This window comes from Punctularia strigosozonata (genome assembly GCF_000264995.1).
Source record: "Punctularia strigosozonata HHB-11173 SS5 unplaced genomic scaffold PUNSTscaffold_1, whole genome shotgun sequence".
Classification (NCBI taxonomy): domain Eukaryota; kingdom Fungi; phylum Basidiomycota; class Agaricomycetes; order Corticiales; family Punctulariaceae; genus Punctularia; species Punctularia strigosozonata.
The window spans coordinates 50,439-65,531 of record NW_006767433.1 but is presented as its reverse complement, the minus strand read 5'-3'; the positions used below and the strand labels follow the sequence as shown (position 1 = coordinate 65,531).

The window sequence follows — 15,093 nt, the reverse complement described above, 5'->3', positions numbered from 1 at the left end:
GGTTTTAATGATGGCCTCGCGTTCGTTCATGTACCGTGAGGCCTGGATTGCTGCAAGCTCACAAAGGTAGAGCTGCAAAAGCGGCTGATAGTCATCGGCCTGCTCTGATGAGCCCGATGAGCTCGAAGACTCCGATGCTGATGACCCGGAGGTGTCCATAGAGCTATCTGAGGATGATTGCTCTTCTGACCTGCCTTCTGCTAGCAATTGCAGTGTATATCCCTCTACGAGGTCGCGTATGCTTCGTGCTCGTACGGAGTGTCGAGGCATGGGGGAAAGCGACACACGCGGTATCTAACTCAATCTCGTGGCAAGCCCATTGTTCGGGATCCAATATATTGCAGCTCCGATGGACGTGCCGAAGTGTCGGCAGACAAGGAATCACGCACATAATCCGGACATAATCAGCTGGTGTAGCGGGGGGTTCAAAGTTGAGAGTCGGATTATAGTCGTGTAGCGACACCAGAATCGACACAGAATCGACGCATAATCCAACACATAATCAGTGCATAATCGCCAACTTTGAGTCCCCCTATTGTGGTGAGCAATAACGTTCAACTCCAGGAAACGTGGCATCATCCGTCACCGAGGTACTGACCTCGATCGCGCAGGTCGATGGAGGATGTTGATGGACCTGAGATCGCGACGTCCGTTTATCAGGATATATTTGGAGGCGACACTAAATACATCGATCCCGACAACGTTGCATACGCGCTCGACGCCGCGGTGCAGAAGTTGCGCAGGGTCTATCCGGAAACAAGCCGATGGGCGCCATATATTCATTTGGGTATTTAAGGTTTTACGTCGCTCATCCCAGGGAGAGCGTGACATGTACCATACTCACGATGCGCTCTTGGATCGAGGCTACCTATACCTTCCATTTGTTAGTAAATACGCATCGTCTAACGACTTGCACTAGCATGTACCGATGTAGCGACAAACACCGCCCTGCAATCTGTCAATTCAACACTGGAACAAAACACATGGATCTTGACGAACGTCGCGGGTTCTTTCAGTTTTCTCGTGGGTTACAGGTCGAGCACGCAAAGGTGCGATGATTTGGAGGAACAGAGATGAGGAACCCCGCATTCGGAGAAGGGAAGGATGCGAGTATCAGGATAGGAGCACGAGAAGCCAGTTGTAGCAGGGGCAGATAAGTGCTACTGCCAGGCGGACAAAACCCATCTTCCGAGGGCGGTAATAGGGCGACGATAACTAGAGGAAACATGGTTGTTAGCATCTAGCGTGCCATAAGGAACGTGCCGATGAAGGAGATTGCCAGGAACAGATCGACGCTTGACCTACCAGCGACTTGAGCCTGAGACCTGCTTGAAACGTGGCTGGCCGTGAATATTTGGAATGCAGGTAGGCCATCGGCGTGATGCAGATTGAGCGACAGGAGGGTTGTACGCCTTGAGAAGGGCCGCCTGCCTGGGTCACCGACGAGCGAGACCGGGAACACCTGACGGTTGCTGGGGCTAGCTTTGAGTGTTCAACGTTCAGGGGTCCAACTGGAAGAGACGCTCCCGCCACGAGCACGCCATAGAATAGGCACACACTGGTCATCTACAAGCCGAAAATTCATCGATGACAGTAGCAAGGGAGTGTCGTTCGGGCTTCTTCCTGAACATCCTTGCGTCTCCCCACGAATACGAGCGGGCCGCATTCCACGTTCCATTGAGTTTCATGCCTGCGGCTTCCGTTACCAGATCCTATTGAGGTTGAACCGGTCTTCGCGAGGTTATGTCGTGTACAGAGGTTGGCGCTCCCGCAAGCACTGATCGTCTGAACGAGTTGGTAGGCCCTCGGGTTTCGTCGTCACGAGTTTTCGATATGTCCTTCCGTAGTCACTTCAGCACTCGTCCGTTCACGTACGCGGTGCTTCGGAACGTTGACCAGTGGCGTCGACTGAATCTGGGCATCGGACGCCGCACGTGGCGGGCGGTCCATGTTCCGCTGTGTCGGCCAGCGCGACGCGGACGCGATGTTCTTCTCTTTCCATCGTAACGACCACTACCGCCCGCCGTCCCCGCAGTTGTCGTTCCCGACATAAAGCTGGTACTACGACATAGACATCTTCCTCGGATATCACTTCGCTGGGCAAAGGAGCGCGTCATCCGCGGTGGATAACGCATATGTACGGTTATTCACTAACTCGCCCGGCGCATGCTCTTACACTATTTTCATCCACTCTCGCTATAGACTATAATACGTCTTTGACGTCCTACGAACGACTAACTTGCTCACAACGACGACACCATACACTCACAATAGTACAGTGAAACATGTCCACGGCCGCGCCAACCGGTCCGGATGATTCGTCGACCCAGACGCTGCTCTCCTCGTTCGCGATGATCATATTCTCGGAAATCGGCGACAAAACGTTCCTCATCGCCGCCATCCTCGCCATGCGCCACCCCCGCATGGCCGTCTTCGCAGGTGCCTTCCTCTCCCTCGCCCTCATGTCCGTTCTGTCTGCGGCTCTCGGCCACATACTGCCCACGCTCGTCCCGAAAGCGTGGACGCAACTCAGCGCGGCCGCGTTGTTCTTCGTGTTCGGCTGGAAGATGCTGAAGGAGGGAAGGGAGATGCAGGCGGGGAGCGGGAAGATCGAGGAGGAGATGCGTGAGGCGGAGGAGGAGATCGAGGATTTCGACGCGAAGATGGATGGGACCGGTGCAGTGAGGGAGAACGGAGAAGTCATCCCACTGGAGACGCTCGAAGAAGGTGGCGGCAACCACGCGAACGGGCACGCGACGCCCAAGAAGAGTGGCGGAATCGTGGACGGCGCACGGAACTTGTGCAGCTTCTTGTTCGGACCGGTGCTGGTGCAAGCGTTCGTGCTCACCTTCCTTGGCGAGTGGGGCGACCGGAGTCAAATCGCGACGATTGCACTGGGCGCAGCGCATGTACGTGCTCGCTGTCATCGCGGTAGTGTTGTCGCTGAATCGTATCGTTTAGAATGTATGGTTAGTGTCGTTCGGAACGATCGTCGGCCATTCGTGTTGTACTGCGCTCGCCGTTCTCGGCGGTCGCTACGTTTCAACGAAGATTTCCGTCAAACATGGTCCGTCTTTCACACCCGGGTCACCTTCCAAGCTGACGATTTGGTTTCTGCAGTCACTCTCGGCGGAGCAGTGCTCTTCCTCCTCTTCGGCCTTATATACCTCTACGAGGCCTTCCGAAGCTGGACAGCTGACATCGACGGCGCGCACCAACTGCCAGGTGGGCTTGACGACGCGCCGCATGTGATCATGGACCCTGCAGGGGGGCTCGGCGTCGGGCGATGACTTCGTCGTGGCATTCTTCAATAGACAGGCGAACAAACGGATCTCGGAAAAGTATAATGCCAATACGCACATATTTATATATATCCCACACTACGCAGAGCGTGTCTTGACTTTGTCGATTTGAACAGCGTGTAACTTATCAACTCATCCGGAATCTCTCGTCAACCTGATGTCATTCATATTGCTAAGACACCGATGAAAACTAGAGCCCGTCACATGCATCGCGTCCAGGATACAGCTCAGACTGCCTTCACCTCCTCTACGGCCGGCAGAGCCCACACAGAACCCGTTTCGGGATGAAGACGCTACATCGTCAGAAGCAAATCAGAACTATGACTCTCTAGCACTAGAGGACACCACACTCACGCCATGTTCTATCTCGAACGCGACCAGCGCGTCTAGCACGCCCTTGCCCGCCCACGCCTCCAGTTCGGCGACCTTCTCCGGAGTGATAAAGTCCTGCGAGAGCCGCTGGGCGAAGACCATCTGCGCCGCCGCGGCGCGGATGTGGGTGTTGGGCACGAGCGGCGCGAAGCGCGCCGAGCGGGAGGTGGAGGGCGCCGGCTTGTCCTCGCCGGGAGGCATATCGAGCTCGACTCCGTCTTCGTGCTCGGATTGGCCATGTTCTGCCGTGGTGGAGGCTGGTGCGTTCCCAGAAGTCGGGTCGGCAGCGGTGGACTCCGCTGTGGAGGGCTGCGGTTCCGCAGGCTGATGGGCAGCGGGCGCGTCGATGTGGGCGGAGACTGGTCCGGCGGTGAGCGGCGGGTCGTTCGGCTCAGTGTGGGGCTGGCGTGGGGCGTGCCGTGGCCAGGAGGCGGCGAGGTGCAGGATGTGGAACGTCTCCATCTGATCGGGACAACGTCAGCCAGGTGGGAACAGGAAATGGAGGCGGGAGGCATTATACCTCCAAAGTCGCGACACCTGGGACGCTCGACTGGATCTCGTCGATGAGGTCCGCGTTGTGATCAGGGAAGGAAGTTTGGCGGCCTTGCGAGGAGTAAAAACTGCGTTCATGAGTGCATGTGTCAGCAGGGAGGGACGACGTGGCGAATATATATTCTCACCTGTCTGCGCTCGCGTTGATCGTGTCGCTCACGACCTCGGGGACCCATGAGGGCGGCTTGGCGGCTTCGAGAGAAGATTTGAGCTGGAATGATCGGATCAGTGATGCGACGACTAGCGGTGAAGAGTAAAGCGACGTACGACTTGATGCAAGTCGACATCGACATGAACCTAGGAAGTACGAGGAAAACATGACCCTAGAGTGTGTATGTATACACCGGGCATGGACGTACGGGTTTCGATATGCGGTAGGGCTGCTCGTCATCCGTTTCTGTCCAGTTCCGGAAGTCGAAGTCGTAGTTTCGGGTAACTAGGGCCAAAAAAGAATATCATAAGTAATAGGGCCATGACCATGGCTTGCTGCGACGAAGACGGCCAACCTGCTACGCTGGCGACCGGGAGTACTACAGTTCCGACGGGTATAGGTGCCAGTGCCCCGCAGGAACCTAACCTGAAGTGACCATATAAGCATCACAGGAACTGAACCTCGGAAGATGGAAGGAAGAACATGAAGCATCCGAGCATGGATCATCAATGGAACTAGAAATGAAACCAGGGTCGAACCTCACCACAATCATATCGCCGTCCAAGCTTTCCCTTACCTCCCTCACGAGGAAGTCCGCGTTGGGCGCGCCCATCCCAATGCTGACTATACTGACCGGGACGCCCTACTGGACGTTGTGAGTAAATTGTTCTATGATGGCAACAAAGGGGCGATCCGAAGGAGAACAACGGTATGCAACACACCTTGTATCTTCCGGTGATAGTCAGGAACCCGCGTTCGGAAGTGAGGGTGAAGGGCTTTGGACTGGAATCGAGGAAAGATGCAATGCCATGCGCTCGAGACGGACTGCCAACCGTGACCTGGATGTATGCACGTTGGGTGAACGCTCAGGGGTGATTGGGATGTTTGCGCGCTCACTATCCGGTTTGCCACCTCCCCATAGCGAACGCCAAGATGATAGACGCGCCCATCCTGAGTGCGGGGAAAATCTAACGCGTCGAGGAGAGACAGATAATTCGCCGAGTCAGCGATCGCTTTGAGGACGCTGTGAACGCCGACTCACTCGCGTCCAGTACTAAGTCTTTCATGGCGACAATTGGCAGGCTGGCGTAGGTGACAAAGACTATGCGTTCTCAAAGATATATGCCCTGTGTATGCGCCGACTTTAGGTCATGATCAATGTCAAGCTCGCTGATGGCAATCGCGCGGGGGCATGTGGCGATGCGCAGCTCAACGTTTCTGCCCTCAGCGAACGGGCTCGCCCTCCGGAAAACTGACTGACTACATCGCTGCCCTGAAGATTCTCTGAAGATGCCGTAGCTGCTTGTCCGCTGGAGCTGAAAGTTTCGCGCGGAGCGCAAGAGGAAGGCTCGGCTCCCGCCCATAGATTCATGCGTAGCTCGGCTTGCTCGGGGAACTACGTACCCAGCCATCGAGCCTTGGTTGCATCGTGACAAATGTGGGTATCGTTGGCTGAGGTTCTGATGAGCTATGAGCTAAGTGCCGTCTTGTATAGTGTCTTAACTCGCCATTAATGGCCCCAGGGGCGGGTACTCGATGTGCATCCCGCGGCCATACGACACTTGGTTCGCATACACCGACTCAGGTTTTGCGCGATTGTTCGTGCGCTTGAGGGACTTGGCGTATGCTATTCATACTGAGTGAATACAAGCAAAGGTGTACATCACTTCCGGTCGGAAAGTCGAGACTCACCCGGTATCTCCGAGCCCGTACCCATCCTGGCCACTCCCTTGTTTTCCGCGAGAAACCTTCATGGTCTTTCCCTTGTTGCGTTTCCTGCAGGCCTTTGACCGCTTGTGCCTTGTCTCGGAAGCTATTCGATGTTTTTTGTCTTCGCCGGATAGAACCGCTTTACCTGCTCGATGGATATACGCGGTGAGCTATTCGGTGCCTGTTGTTGTTTCCTGGGTGAGTCATGATTACGGACCGGCGGCGAGCATTATCGCCGAAGGTTTAATATCTGCAGAGCCTCGGAACTTGCGAGAATGCGGCGTCTCACACCTGGGTGGCTTGTCCAATTCCCGGACTTCGGACAAAATGACGAGGGAAAACATTGTGAGATCGCCAGATCCCTGGTTCACGCTAACAGCCCTTGTACGCCTCGATCGTTGCACCACACAGATCGCCTGAGAGAGAGGTTCGGCACTCCTTCACGTATGTTCAACCCCGGACGTTCTACGTGGTTCCTTCAACGCATGGTCCATGGAGGCGACGCTTCCATTACACAACAATGGAACGCGTTCCGGGCGCTTTCGATTCCGTCCGGAAGCTGTCAGAGGTGGAGTAAGCAGATTCCCATGCCTCTCAGCAATTTCCGTTGACAATGTCCCTCCACGACAGGTTGAGGCTACGTGCATGGATGTTGGCATCTGAATTCACCGAGAGCTTAATCCGACAGCCAAAGGAAGATACGCGAACCTCCTCGAACGCCGTGAGAACTATCGACGATTCAGTACGGCTTTGTGGTCATAGCTGATAGGACTGATTTACGACACCATTCGAAGGCATTATGGATCATACAGCCGGTACCGCACGAGCTCGCGCTCTCTTTGAATGCAAGTCGATCAACTGACATCGCCGTGAATGTAACTCCGTGGAGACATTGATCGCATGAACGGCCCTTTCTCGACGGACGAACGAAGCCTAGGTGCAGAATACAGTCGATTCATCCGTTTCTGCGGTTGAAATCGCCACGGGGCTCACGCGGTTGTCTCGCACAAGCAGGTCTTAGTTCGCCGCTGTTTCCAAGAGAGTGGGTTACATCTGCGCAGGCGACCACCCGATCGATGGTTCTTTGCACGTTGTCAGACTGCCAGAGTCGAATATTTCATCATGTATGCGGTCAGGTATGCCCGTTTAATCATTCCAAGCCCTCATTCCGATGTTGAATCTGATCTGCAGATATTCTTGTTGCTTTTCCTGGCAAATGCTGAAGTATTGGATGTGCCTCTGGATTGGGTCATACCTGTCATTTACTACGGGTGACCGAGGGGTCGGAATTCTCATCTAATCGATCAAAGAACGGTGCGTTCAACGTGAAAGTGGCAGTGAGCTTCCGGATGCTCCCGTAGATGGACGACTATCACCTCGACCGCAGCAAGCGCAACCGGCGGATATGATTAGTTGGCACGGGTGAGGGACATTTCGTATTTTTTCTCCGAGGAATTGTAGCCGGTCAGGGCTGAAATATGTACGTTCTGTGATCCTGGGATATCAGAATTTGTCTCCGCTGATACCAAAGCATAAATTGACATATAGACCGGATACGGCGGATCCCACGCATAGCAAGAAAACATCCACGCATCGTGACCAAACTGGCCTTTAACCATAATCGGTGACAAGATTTTATACAACCGCCGATGTGACGAACACTTGTGGGCATCTCATCTAGAGCGGTACATCACCACTCACTCGTTGTCCGAAAGCGGAGGGCCCACTTCCTTGCATATGGTTTAGGCAGAATGATAGACATAAACGTGTCATGTCGCGCCTATTATGTACGTTGCGAATTCCATTCTCATAACGTCCACGCCCTTGTCCATCCCCCGAGCCAGGATGCAAGCAGAATTCTCCTCGGACTTCGGAACCATGTGGACTCCTATCATTAACGTCGGTGTGGAGCTTCCGCAGTACGTCAGCAATTTATCTCCGATCGAGCCCCATCCCACCTGCTTACATAGAACACTCTTCCCCTAGAGTTTGAGATACACGTGGCTAGCCATCCTCTTTTGCGTTCAAGTCGATCTCTGTTACGCCCTCTGAAGCGGTATACGGCGTGAAAGGGGACTCGTTAGATCGATTTCGGGATTTCAGGCGCCCTAGTTTTTGCTCTATCGCGTGCTTCTCGGTACTGATTTACGCTATTTCCTAGGTTAGGAGCGCAAAAGCTACGGGCAGTATTCAAGATACTGAGCCACTCGGGACATTAGAAGCGGTTCAATTTCCTTTGTACTCCGTTTTACCCTCAGTTATGTCCGCTGATTCATGCTCAACATTGCGGAAGCCTCGTGGCAACACCTACGGCGGAAGAGCACGATCGGTTCGTGATGTCAATCTTCTCGAAACACGACAGTTCGGCTGCCCTTCTTTCCGTTGGCGGCGCAATAGTCAGTACTTCTGGACGAAATCTCACGATGGGTCAAAACGTTACATATTCTCTAGGAATTTCTGCAAGGTTCACCCGACCGCTGCTGGAATGCCTCGAACCCGAACGATAGCCAACTTGGGCATCCCGTTCACAAACAGAGGCTGTATTATGGAAGGTGGAAGAGACATCAACCAATAAGGATTTGTTCATTGCGCGCTCACGGAGATGGTCACGGCGCGGCCTGGGCTGATTTGTGATATAACGGTTGGGGTTTAACTTACTGCGCTCAGGACCCTAATTCGCTTTTAGAGGCTTTATGACGTGGCGCCCGCCGCTTCCGTTCCGTCCCGGTTACATTTATCTTTCGCGCATGTTGATGGCCGCACAGTGAGCTGTGTCCTCCTTATGCGCCCTGTGACAGGCTCTGACTCGACGGATCCAGTATATGACCGGATTCAAACATACCTCTCGGTGGCCAATCTAGAAGAATACCAAAGGCTGTGAGGCGTTCTGCCCGACAACATTAACCGGCGATAGCGCTGAGCTCAAACTTCCGTTCATGACGAAGCTTCTAGCACACCGCAACCGGCCGTGACGATACAAGAGCATCACAAACAACCGCAGCCTCACAGCGTATCAGGAGGCACGGTTGATGCGATCGCAAAGAGCTGCGCCGACGCTGGATAGATCAACAAGTGCTGCAGAGAGCCGAGTGTTGACGTGAACCAGTCCAACAGTCTTGACGTCCGGCGACGAATCATGATGCCGGTGTGTGCGCATCATGAACGAAAGCCGTAGCTAAGATTAGAAGCGGAGATCCAGAGAAGCACGGCAGACGACCCTTCATGATGGTGGCCAGGACTGCCTACGGCACGTTTGGCGACATCCAAGGGCCGCACGACCATGCCAGGTAAGCCTGCAGATACTCCCGCTCTCCATCCTCAGTAACTCTGAATGTGAACAGGGAAGGGTGAAACACGATCGGTGGGATGCCGCCTGCACGGTTGTCGGGCTCTCGCTGCGCGCCGCGGGCGAATCCAATCGGCTGCACAGTCGCGCTCCATCTCGCAATGTTAGGCATAGCACTTACTGCATCAGCGGGTACGCTATTTGCGCTTCCCGCGATGCGATACATATATCAAGCATATCCTGGGCACGAAGTCGATAACGACTGGCGGATGACCGAAGTAGGCGGATCTTGGTCATGGTCTACCACGCCGAACCGGGACTCTCCAAGGAAAGCGTGGCGCTTGTGCGGATCGCAGTTCCCTTCATCAAGAAGACCCGCCACGCGCTGCCGAGCTGTGCATCGGGAGAGCCTCCTCGTATGTCTGAAATGTCGCACTCTCTTGTTAGCCCATGACCCCATCGCTTCTCGTGTTCCCACCCGCGCTACCGTGTCGACCTATGATAGGCGCAGGACCAACATTCTTCCAACTTCCTCCTCATCTAACCGTTAAATCGTGCGCCACCAATGTCACGGCCGCATTGTCGACGGGTTTTCTGCGTCTTTGCGCTCCGGTGAAATGCGATCCCTGGCTATGCTATCTGGTTTCACGTTTCAGGTGCCTTCGTTCTCGAAATCTGGAAATACCGGGCGGGAGTATGACGCGCCGGCGTTTTCCATAGCCAAAACTTGAACGAAAAGGGCGATATCTCCTTGCTCCGGATATCATATATCCAGCCCTCCCTTTGCGCGGGATCTCGCCGCCCGTGAGCCAAGCCTGGCCGCTCACGTTCACCCGAGGCTCTCTGATCCCTGAGCTTATTCCCCTGACCCTCGTTCCTGGTCTGGTTCTGGTTTGTCCCGCGTATCGTTTCTCATCGCTTCCCATTCACGGCACGGAACAGTCTGATGGAGTGCGCGGTTCACCGTCGAGGCGCGACGCGCGCACTGCGAGTGGTCTGGCCGGTTTCGCCGCCCTCGCGTCGGATTTTTCGATTCGCCGCTGCCCGCATGACCGGCGCAGAGGGACGGAAGGATGCGCGGAGCTCCCCGTTCGTTGTCAGCAGCTGGGAAAAGCGGTTGGCTGGGGACGTTTCCTCCCACGTGGAAAAGGAAATCAAAAGGAGATGGGATCCCTTTGGGCGCGCCTCCTTCCTAAAGGCGAGAGATGTTCGCACGCGACGCGTGGCCAAAGAAACCGGTCTTTCCCCCGACTCGACCGTCTCGAATTTATTTTCCCAGCCCGGCCTCGGAGTCCTTTCCCACTCTCTCTCGATACCGCATCCCCAAGTTACCGAGCGCGGTGCTTCCCGTGAGCTCTCGTCAATCAACCTTCAGGCTTTGACTGCCTGTGGGGCATCTCGCTCTCGACCACCCATTCATTGCTCACTTCCCATTATAATGGATTGAATGGGTCCGGTGAATTTCTTGCCCTCGAAGCAATGTCTCTATATCCCTCGACACTTCCTTTCCGGCAAGTGAGCAGATGTCATCGCACGATACGAACACCGGGAGGGTCCCTGACTCAAAGTGGGGCGGATCCCTTGTCTCGAAACCATATCATATCGCCACACAAAGTAACGTCATCGATGCCCGTTTTTTTTTTTTTTGTGTTGTGTCTGATTGTCTGATATCTCTCTGGAAGGGCAGGGTTTGATCGTGTTTGCGCTTTTTCGCTCGGTCTAATAAGGGGGTTATCGTTGTTCGCTGCGATCCGCCACTGTCACGTATCAGCTGCCAAAGAGACAGGTCCTTCGCAACTGCGCATAAATAACGCTCGCGAACGATAACGCGTACGTGTGGGTAAGGCGAGGCGAGGCGAACGCAAACGCGAAGAAACCGATAGAATCGCGCTCACCGGAGGCAATAGCGAGAGAGAAGGCGACTGACGTTGATGCCCAGGCCCGCTGGAGCCCAACCCTTCGGACGCGAGATGGTGAGAGACTTTGCTCGGGTCCCACCCACCCAACCACTCGCGGTCGTTTCCCCTCTGTGGTTCTCCCGGGCTCTCTCGCTGATGGATGCTGGGCGGTTGCGCTCCCTCGGCCACGCCGCGCTCGGTAGCTGTAATCGGGCTTCCTTCCGGGAAGGGGGAAGGGGGGTGAACCAACGGCTCCCGGAGTCCCGAGGTTCTGTCGAGCCTTTTCGCCCTCGAGAGCCGAGTTGTCCTCGTCCGCGTGGACGGGGAACGCACGCTTCGAAAGGGGCTGATCGGCCTGATGGGACGAATGGACACCCGCGGTGGGCGATTTTCGCGAGATCAGCTTTTCGTTACCGAGCCTCGGCCGGTGCGTGTCTCCCGGCGGCTGGCTGGGGCTTTAGCAAAACGGACTGGCGCGTGACGATGGCTCGATGATGTTAGGCGCGTTTGACGCGTGCGATGTTTGCGCTGGATTGGGAGGGGACGTGTCGTGAGGTCGCCCCCCTGCTCCTTACTTTAGTGGTGCTAACCCCTCGAGTCTGTTCCAGTAAGTCGTCGCAGGACTGCGCACGCTACGCGTACACGGGAAACGCCAACTTCCGGGAACACGCGAGATTGCGGTGACGCGATCCCACGTGGGGCGGGGCGGGGGGGAGGGAGGGAAGAATTGGACGAGAGTTTCTTCCTGCGAGTTTTTTCCTTGGAAATCTTCCGCGATTGGATCGTTGGGTTGGAGGGAAGTTTAGGACCCTGGCCTCGGTTACGTACGTACACTAAAATCTCGCACCTGTTTCCCTTCTTCTCGGGCTCTCTCTCTCTCTCTCGAGAGAGAGGCCCTGTGCCCATTTTTTGCGCGGTTTCGGTCGATTTTTCTTTTCCTTTTTTCACGCGTTGCGTCCGTGTGGAGGTGACGAGATTTCGGCGGGGCGCGCAGCGATATGCCTGAAAGAAGATGAAGAAGCTGAGGGAGAGGTCGTATGTGGCAAGCCGACACCGATTCGTTCCCTGTCGTCGAAGGTTTTGCACCGAAGCCGGGTGGATAGCGTTCGAGTTCCTTCTCGGGTCGGGGTGGGGGGTTTATGCGTTTCGAAACGGAAATCGATGTGACGCGGTTCCGCACCCAAGCACAAAGGTCGACGATAAAGTAAGAAAACCCCATTGGTAAAAAAAGCCAAACAACAACAAAAAAGCAAAGAATAATATACCTACCTACCTACCTACTACATATTTATATGACTGTACTTACATCTCTCCAGATGCGCTCGGGCGCCTCGCCTCGCCTCGACGATTCTGAAGTGTTCCTCGTCTCTTCACCTGCTCTGTCTCCTTCGTCTTTTTATGTCTATAGTGGCTGTCCGAGTAGGTTATACGGGGAAGGCGGGACGGGAACGGAGCGAACGTTGGCTCTTCTTTTTTTTCGTTTCCCTGGGATAGGCCTTTGCGCTCTCAACCTTTTCCCGCTAAATATACGACGGAGGAACCCGATGTACCGGAGACTTGTGCGCGTGGTTAAGTAAGGGGGATGGGTTGTGGGGGAGGTGGAGGGGCAACGAAAAAGGCGCCGACGCTGCGACGTGAAAAATAGCGACATGTTTAGGTTTTTTCGGAGAGTTAGGACCTTTTTTTTTTTCTTTCCTTGCGCGGTGGGGGCTGACTAGCTTACACGCTCAGAGAGGAGGAGGAACGATCGCCCAAAGAGGAAGTAATGAGCGAGAGAGAGGTAATGGATATGGAACCCGATGGGCCGGGGATGGACAAGGTTTTGGGGGGTGTTGGGGCGTGTCTCGGGACGTAAAAAACCGGGGACGAAGATCTATCCCGATGGAAGGGGGGGGGGGGGTTCAGAGTCATCTTTGCCATCGCGCTTTTGTCGGCGGCCTTCTCTCTGCAAACGAGCCGCGGAACGAGCGACGGGGATGAGAGCGAGCCAGATCCCCGATACGCTCAGCGGACCCTTGCACCCGCTGGGGCTCCTCCCTATCCTCGGCGAGAGAAGAGATGGGTTGCGGGCCCGATGGGTGCGCTCTGATGGGATGGGAGCATCCGTCCTCCGTAGGCACTACTGCGAAAACCGCTGGCCCATTCACCTGGCGTGCACGTGGGCGCCCCCTCCAGGAGCACACGCCCTGTACATGAGCAGAGAGTACCGTCGCAGCGGGCCAAAGGGGAGAGAACCGTTGGGGGCGGCTGCTGCTGCTGCTGCTGCGCAGTATCGGTCCGCGGTCACGGCGTAGAACGGAAGAAAGGGAGGGGCGGGTGGGGTAGGTTATCCGGGTATGTAGAGAGGCACTCCCCCCGCTCGTCTCTCGCTCCCTCCGCGTTGGCCGGCGGGGACCGTCGGGCTGGCGCGCGCGGACAGGTGGCACGAAAGGAGAGCGCGATGATGGATCCCCGGGGGTCGCGGAGGGCGCGGAGCCTGCCGAGCCGTCGTCACGTCAGGAGGATGGTGGGAAAAAGAAAAGGCGAACGAAGTGGGAAACGGTTTTTTTTCTCCTGATTTCGCTTTTTCTTTTTTCTTTTTCTTTTGGGGGGTCTTTTCCTTCTCCGCCACGAGGGCCGGTTTCCCACGACGAGTTTGATTTGGTTTTTCGTCTCCAGATCTCGGTTCTGCCTCCGCTCTGCCCCTGGGAGGCGGTGACGTTGGTGGATCGTGATCGCGCCAGGCAGTCGGCCCCACTCGCTCTCGACGAAGAGGGTCGACACCGGGTTCGGCGAAAGTGCGCGGTGGGCGCGGGCTGATGGAAACGCGCTCGGGGGGGAAAAGAGGTGGAGGGTTTGGAGGGGACCAGATCACGGGTCGGGGAAGGGAGAAGGGGTGACGGCAAGCGCCCGACGCGGGGTCCTCCTCCTGGTGCCATCTCGCCTTTTTTCCCTCGGTCCCTTGGCCCTTCCTTCCTCGGGCCTAACCCTAATCGGGGAGGAAGCACGGAGCTGGGGGGGTTGGAGACTCGACGAAAGCGGCAGGCACGGCCTCGAAATCGGAGCGTCGGGGGGGAAAGAAGGACGAAGACTCGCGCTGGAAGAGATGTCGCGTTTTCGATGGCGTTCCGTGGCCGCGCAACGCCCTGGCGTGACGGGCAGAGAGACACGGACTGGCACATGTCCCCGCGCCGTCGACACGCAGCCGCTTCTTGCTTCTCTCCCGCTCGTCCCCCTCTCTGGCCTGTGGCGCGAGCGACGGAATCCGCGACGGCCTTTTATTCCGGGGCCAGGGCCCGACCCCGTGTCCCCCTCTCCCCCTCCTTACGAACCCAGCGCCCGAATCTCGCGACCGTGCCGGCGGATGGGTAGATCACAACCGCTCTGAGTCTCCGCCCACCTCCCGCGAGCGCCGATCACACCGTCACCTCTCCCCTTCCTTCCTCTCCTCGCTCCTTCTCGCGCTCTCCCCCCCCACCGCGCACGAACGGGACAACCTCCCCTCTGGCTTTCGCGTCGCTCCACCCCCCCGCTACAACTAGCCCACCGTGGCGATCAGCCTCTCCATGGATTATGGCCACCCCGCAGCGCAGCACGGGGTAGGAGACGCCGGCGGCGGCGTCCCTCCGGACATCGCGGACGCGTCGTTCGGCGGCGCGAAGCACCCGCGCGACGGATCAGGCGACAGCTCCGCAGACGACCTCCACGACCTGCACCCCGCCGACGTCGATCTCGAGCACGACGAGCACGCAGGAGACGGTCCCGGTGCGCGTTTTTTTCTATATTCTTTTTTCCCCTTCTCCTTTTTCTCCCCCCCCCCCCCCCCCCCCCCGGGGGGGGGAA

At 56.3% G+C, this 15,093-nt stretch overlaps 4 protein-coding genes across 4 annotated transcripts in view; 3 read left to right on the top strand and 1 right to left on the bottom strand.

Annotated features, from left to right (window-relative positions):
- The first annotated feature begins 2,198 nt into the window (after nucleotides 1-2,198).
- On the top strand, nucleotides 2,199-3,436 carry PUNSTDRAFT_78563 (vacuole protein). Its single transcript, XM_007377968.1, has 3 exons — nucleotides 2,199-2,909; nucleotides 2,962-3,067; nucleotides 3,121-3,436. The coding sequence occupies exons 1-3, from the start codon at nucleotides 2,286-2,288 to the stop codon at nucleotides 3,288-3,290; spliced, it is 900 nt and encodes a 299-aa protein (XP_007378030.1). The 5' UTR covers nucleotides 2,199-2,285; the 3' UTR covers nucleotides 3,291-3,436.
- A 13-nt stretch (nucleotides 3,437-3,449) lies between these two features.
- On the bottom strand, nucleotides 3,450-5,456 carry PUNSTDRAFT_78560 (purine and uridine phosphorylase). The gene is made up of 11 exons (XM_007379606.1): nucleotides 5,420-5,456; nucleotides 5,275-5,345; nucleotides 5,100-5,216; nucleotides 4,917-5,020; nucleotides 4,733-4,803; nucleotides 4,586-4,662; nucleotides 4,494-4,523; nucleotides 4,355-4,437; nucleotides 4,195-4,294; nucleotides 3,657-4,136; nucleotides 3,450-3,595 (listed from the first exon to the last, which is right to left on the bottom strand). The coding sequence occupies exons 1-11, from the start codon at nucleotides 5,442-5,444 to the stop codon at nucleotides 3,530-3,532; spliced, it is 1,224 nt and encodes a 407-aa protein (XP_007379668.1). The 5' UTR covers nucleotides 5,445-5,456; the 3' UTR covers nucleotides 3,450-3,529.
- Nucleotides 5,457-13,176: 7,720 nt separating this feature from the next.
- On the top strand, nucleotides 13,177-13,683 carry PUNSTDRAFT_48187 (uncharacterized protein). The gene has a single exon (XM_007377967.1). It carries the CDS (start codon nucleotides 13,248-13,250, stop codon nucleotides 13,563-13,565), a length of 318 nt encoding a protein of 105 aa, XP_007378029.1. The 5' UTR covers nucleotides 13,177-13,247; the 3' UTR covers nucleotides 13,566-13,683.
- Nucleotides 13,684-14,708: 1,025 nt separating this feature from the next.
- Nucleotides 14,709-15,093, top strand: part of PUNSTDRAFT_139772 (uncharacterized protein) — a gene marked incomplete at its 5' end in the record, with an annotated part of 1,140 nt that continues 755 nt past the window's right edge. Inside the window, one exon of the mRNA XM_007377966.1 lies at nucleotides 14,709-15,015. Coding sequence (XP_007378028.1) covers nucleotides 14,709-15,015 — 307 coding nt within the window. The remainder of the gene's footprint in view (nucleotides 15,016-15,093) is intronic.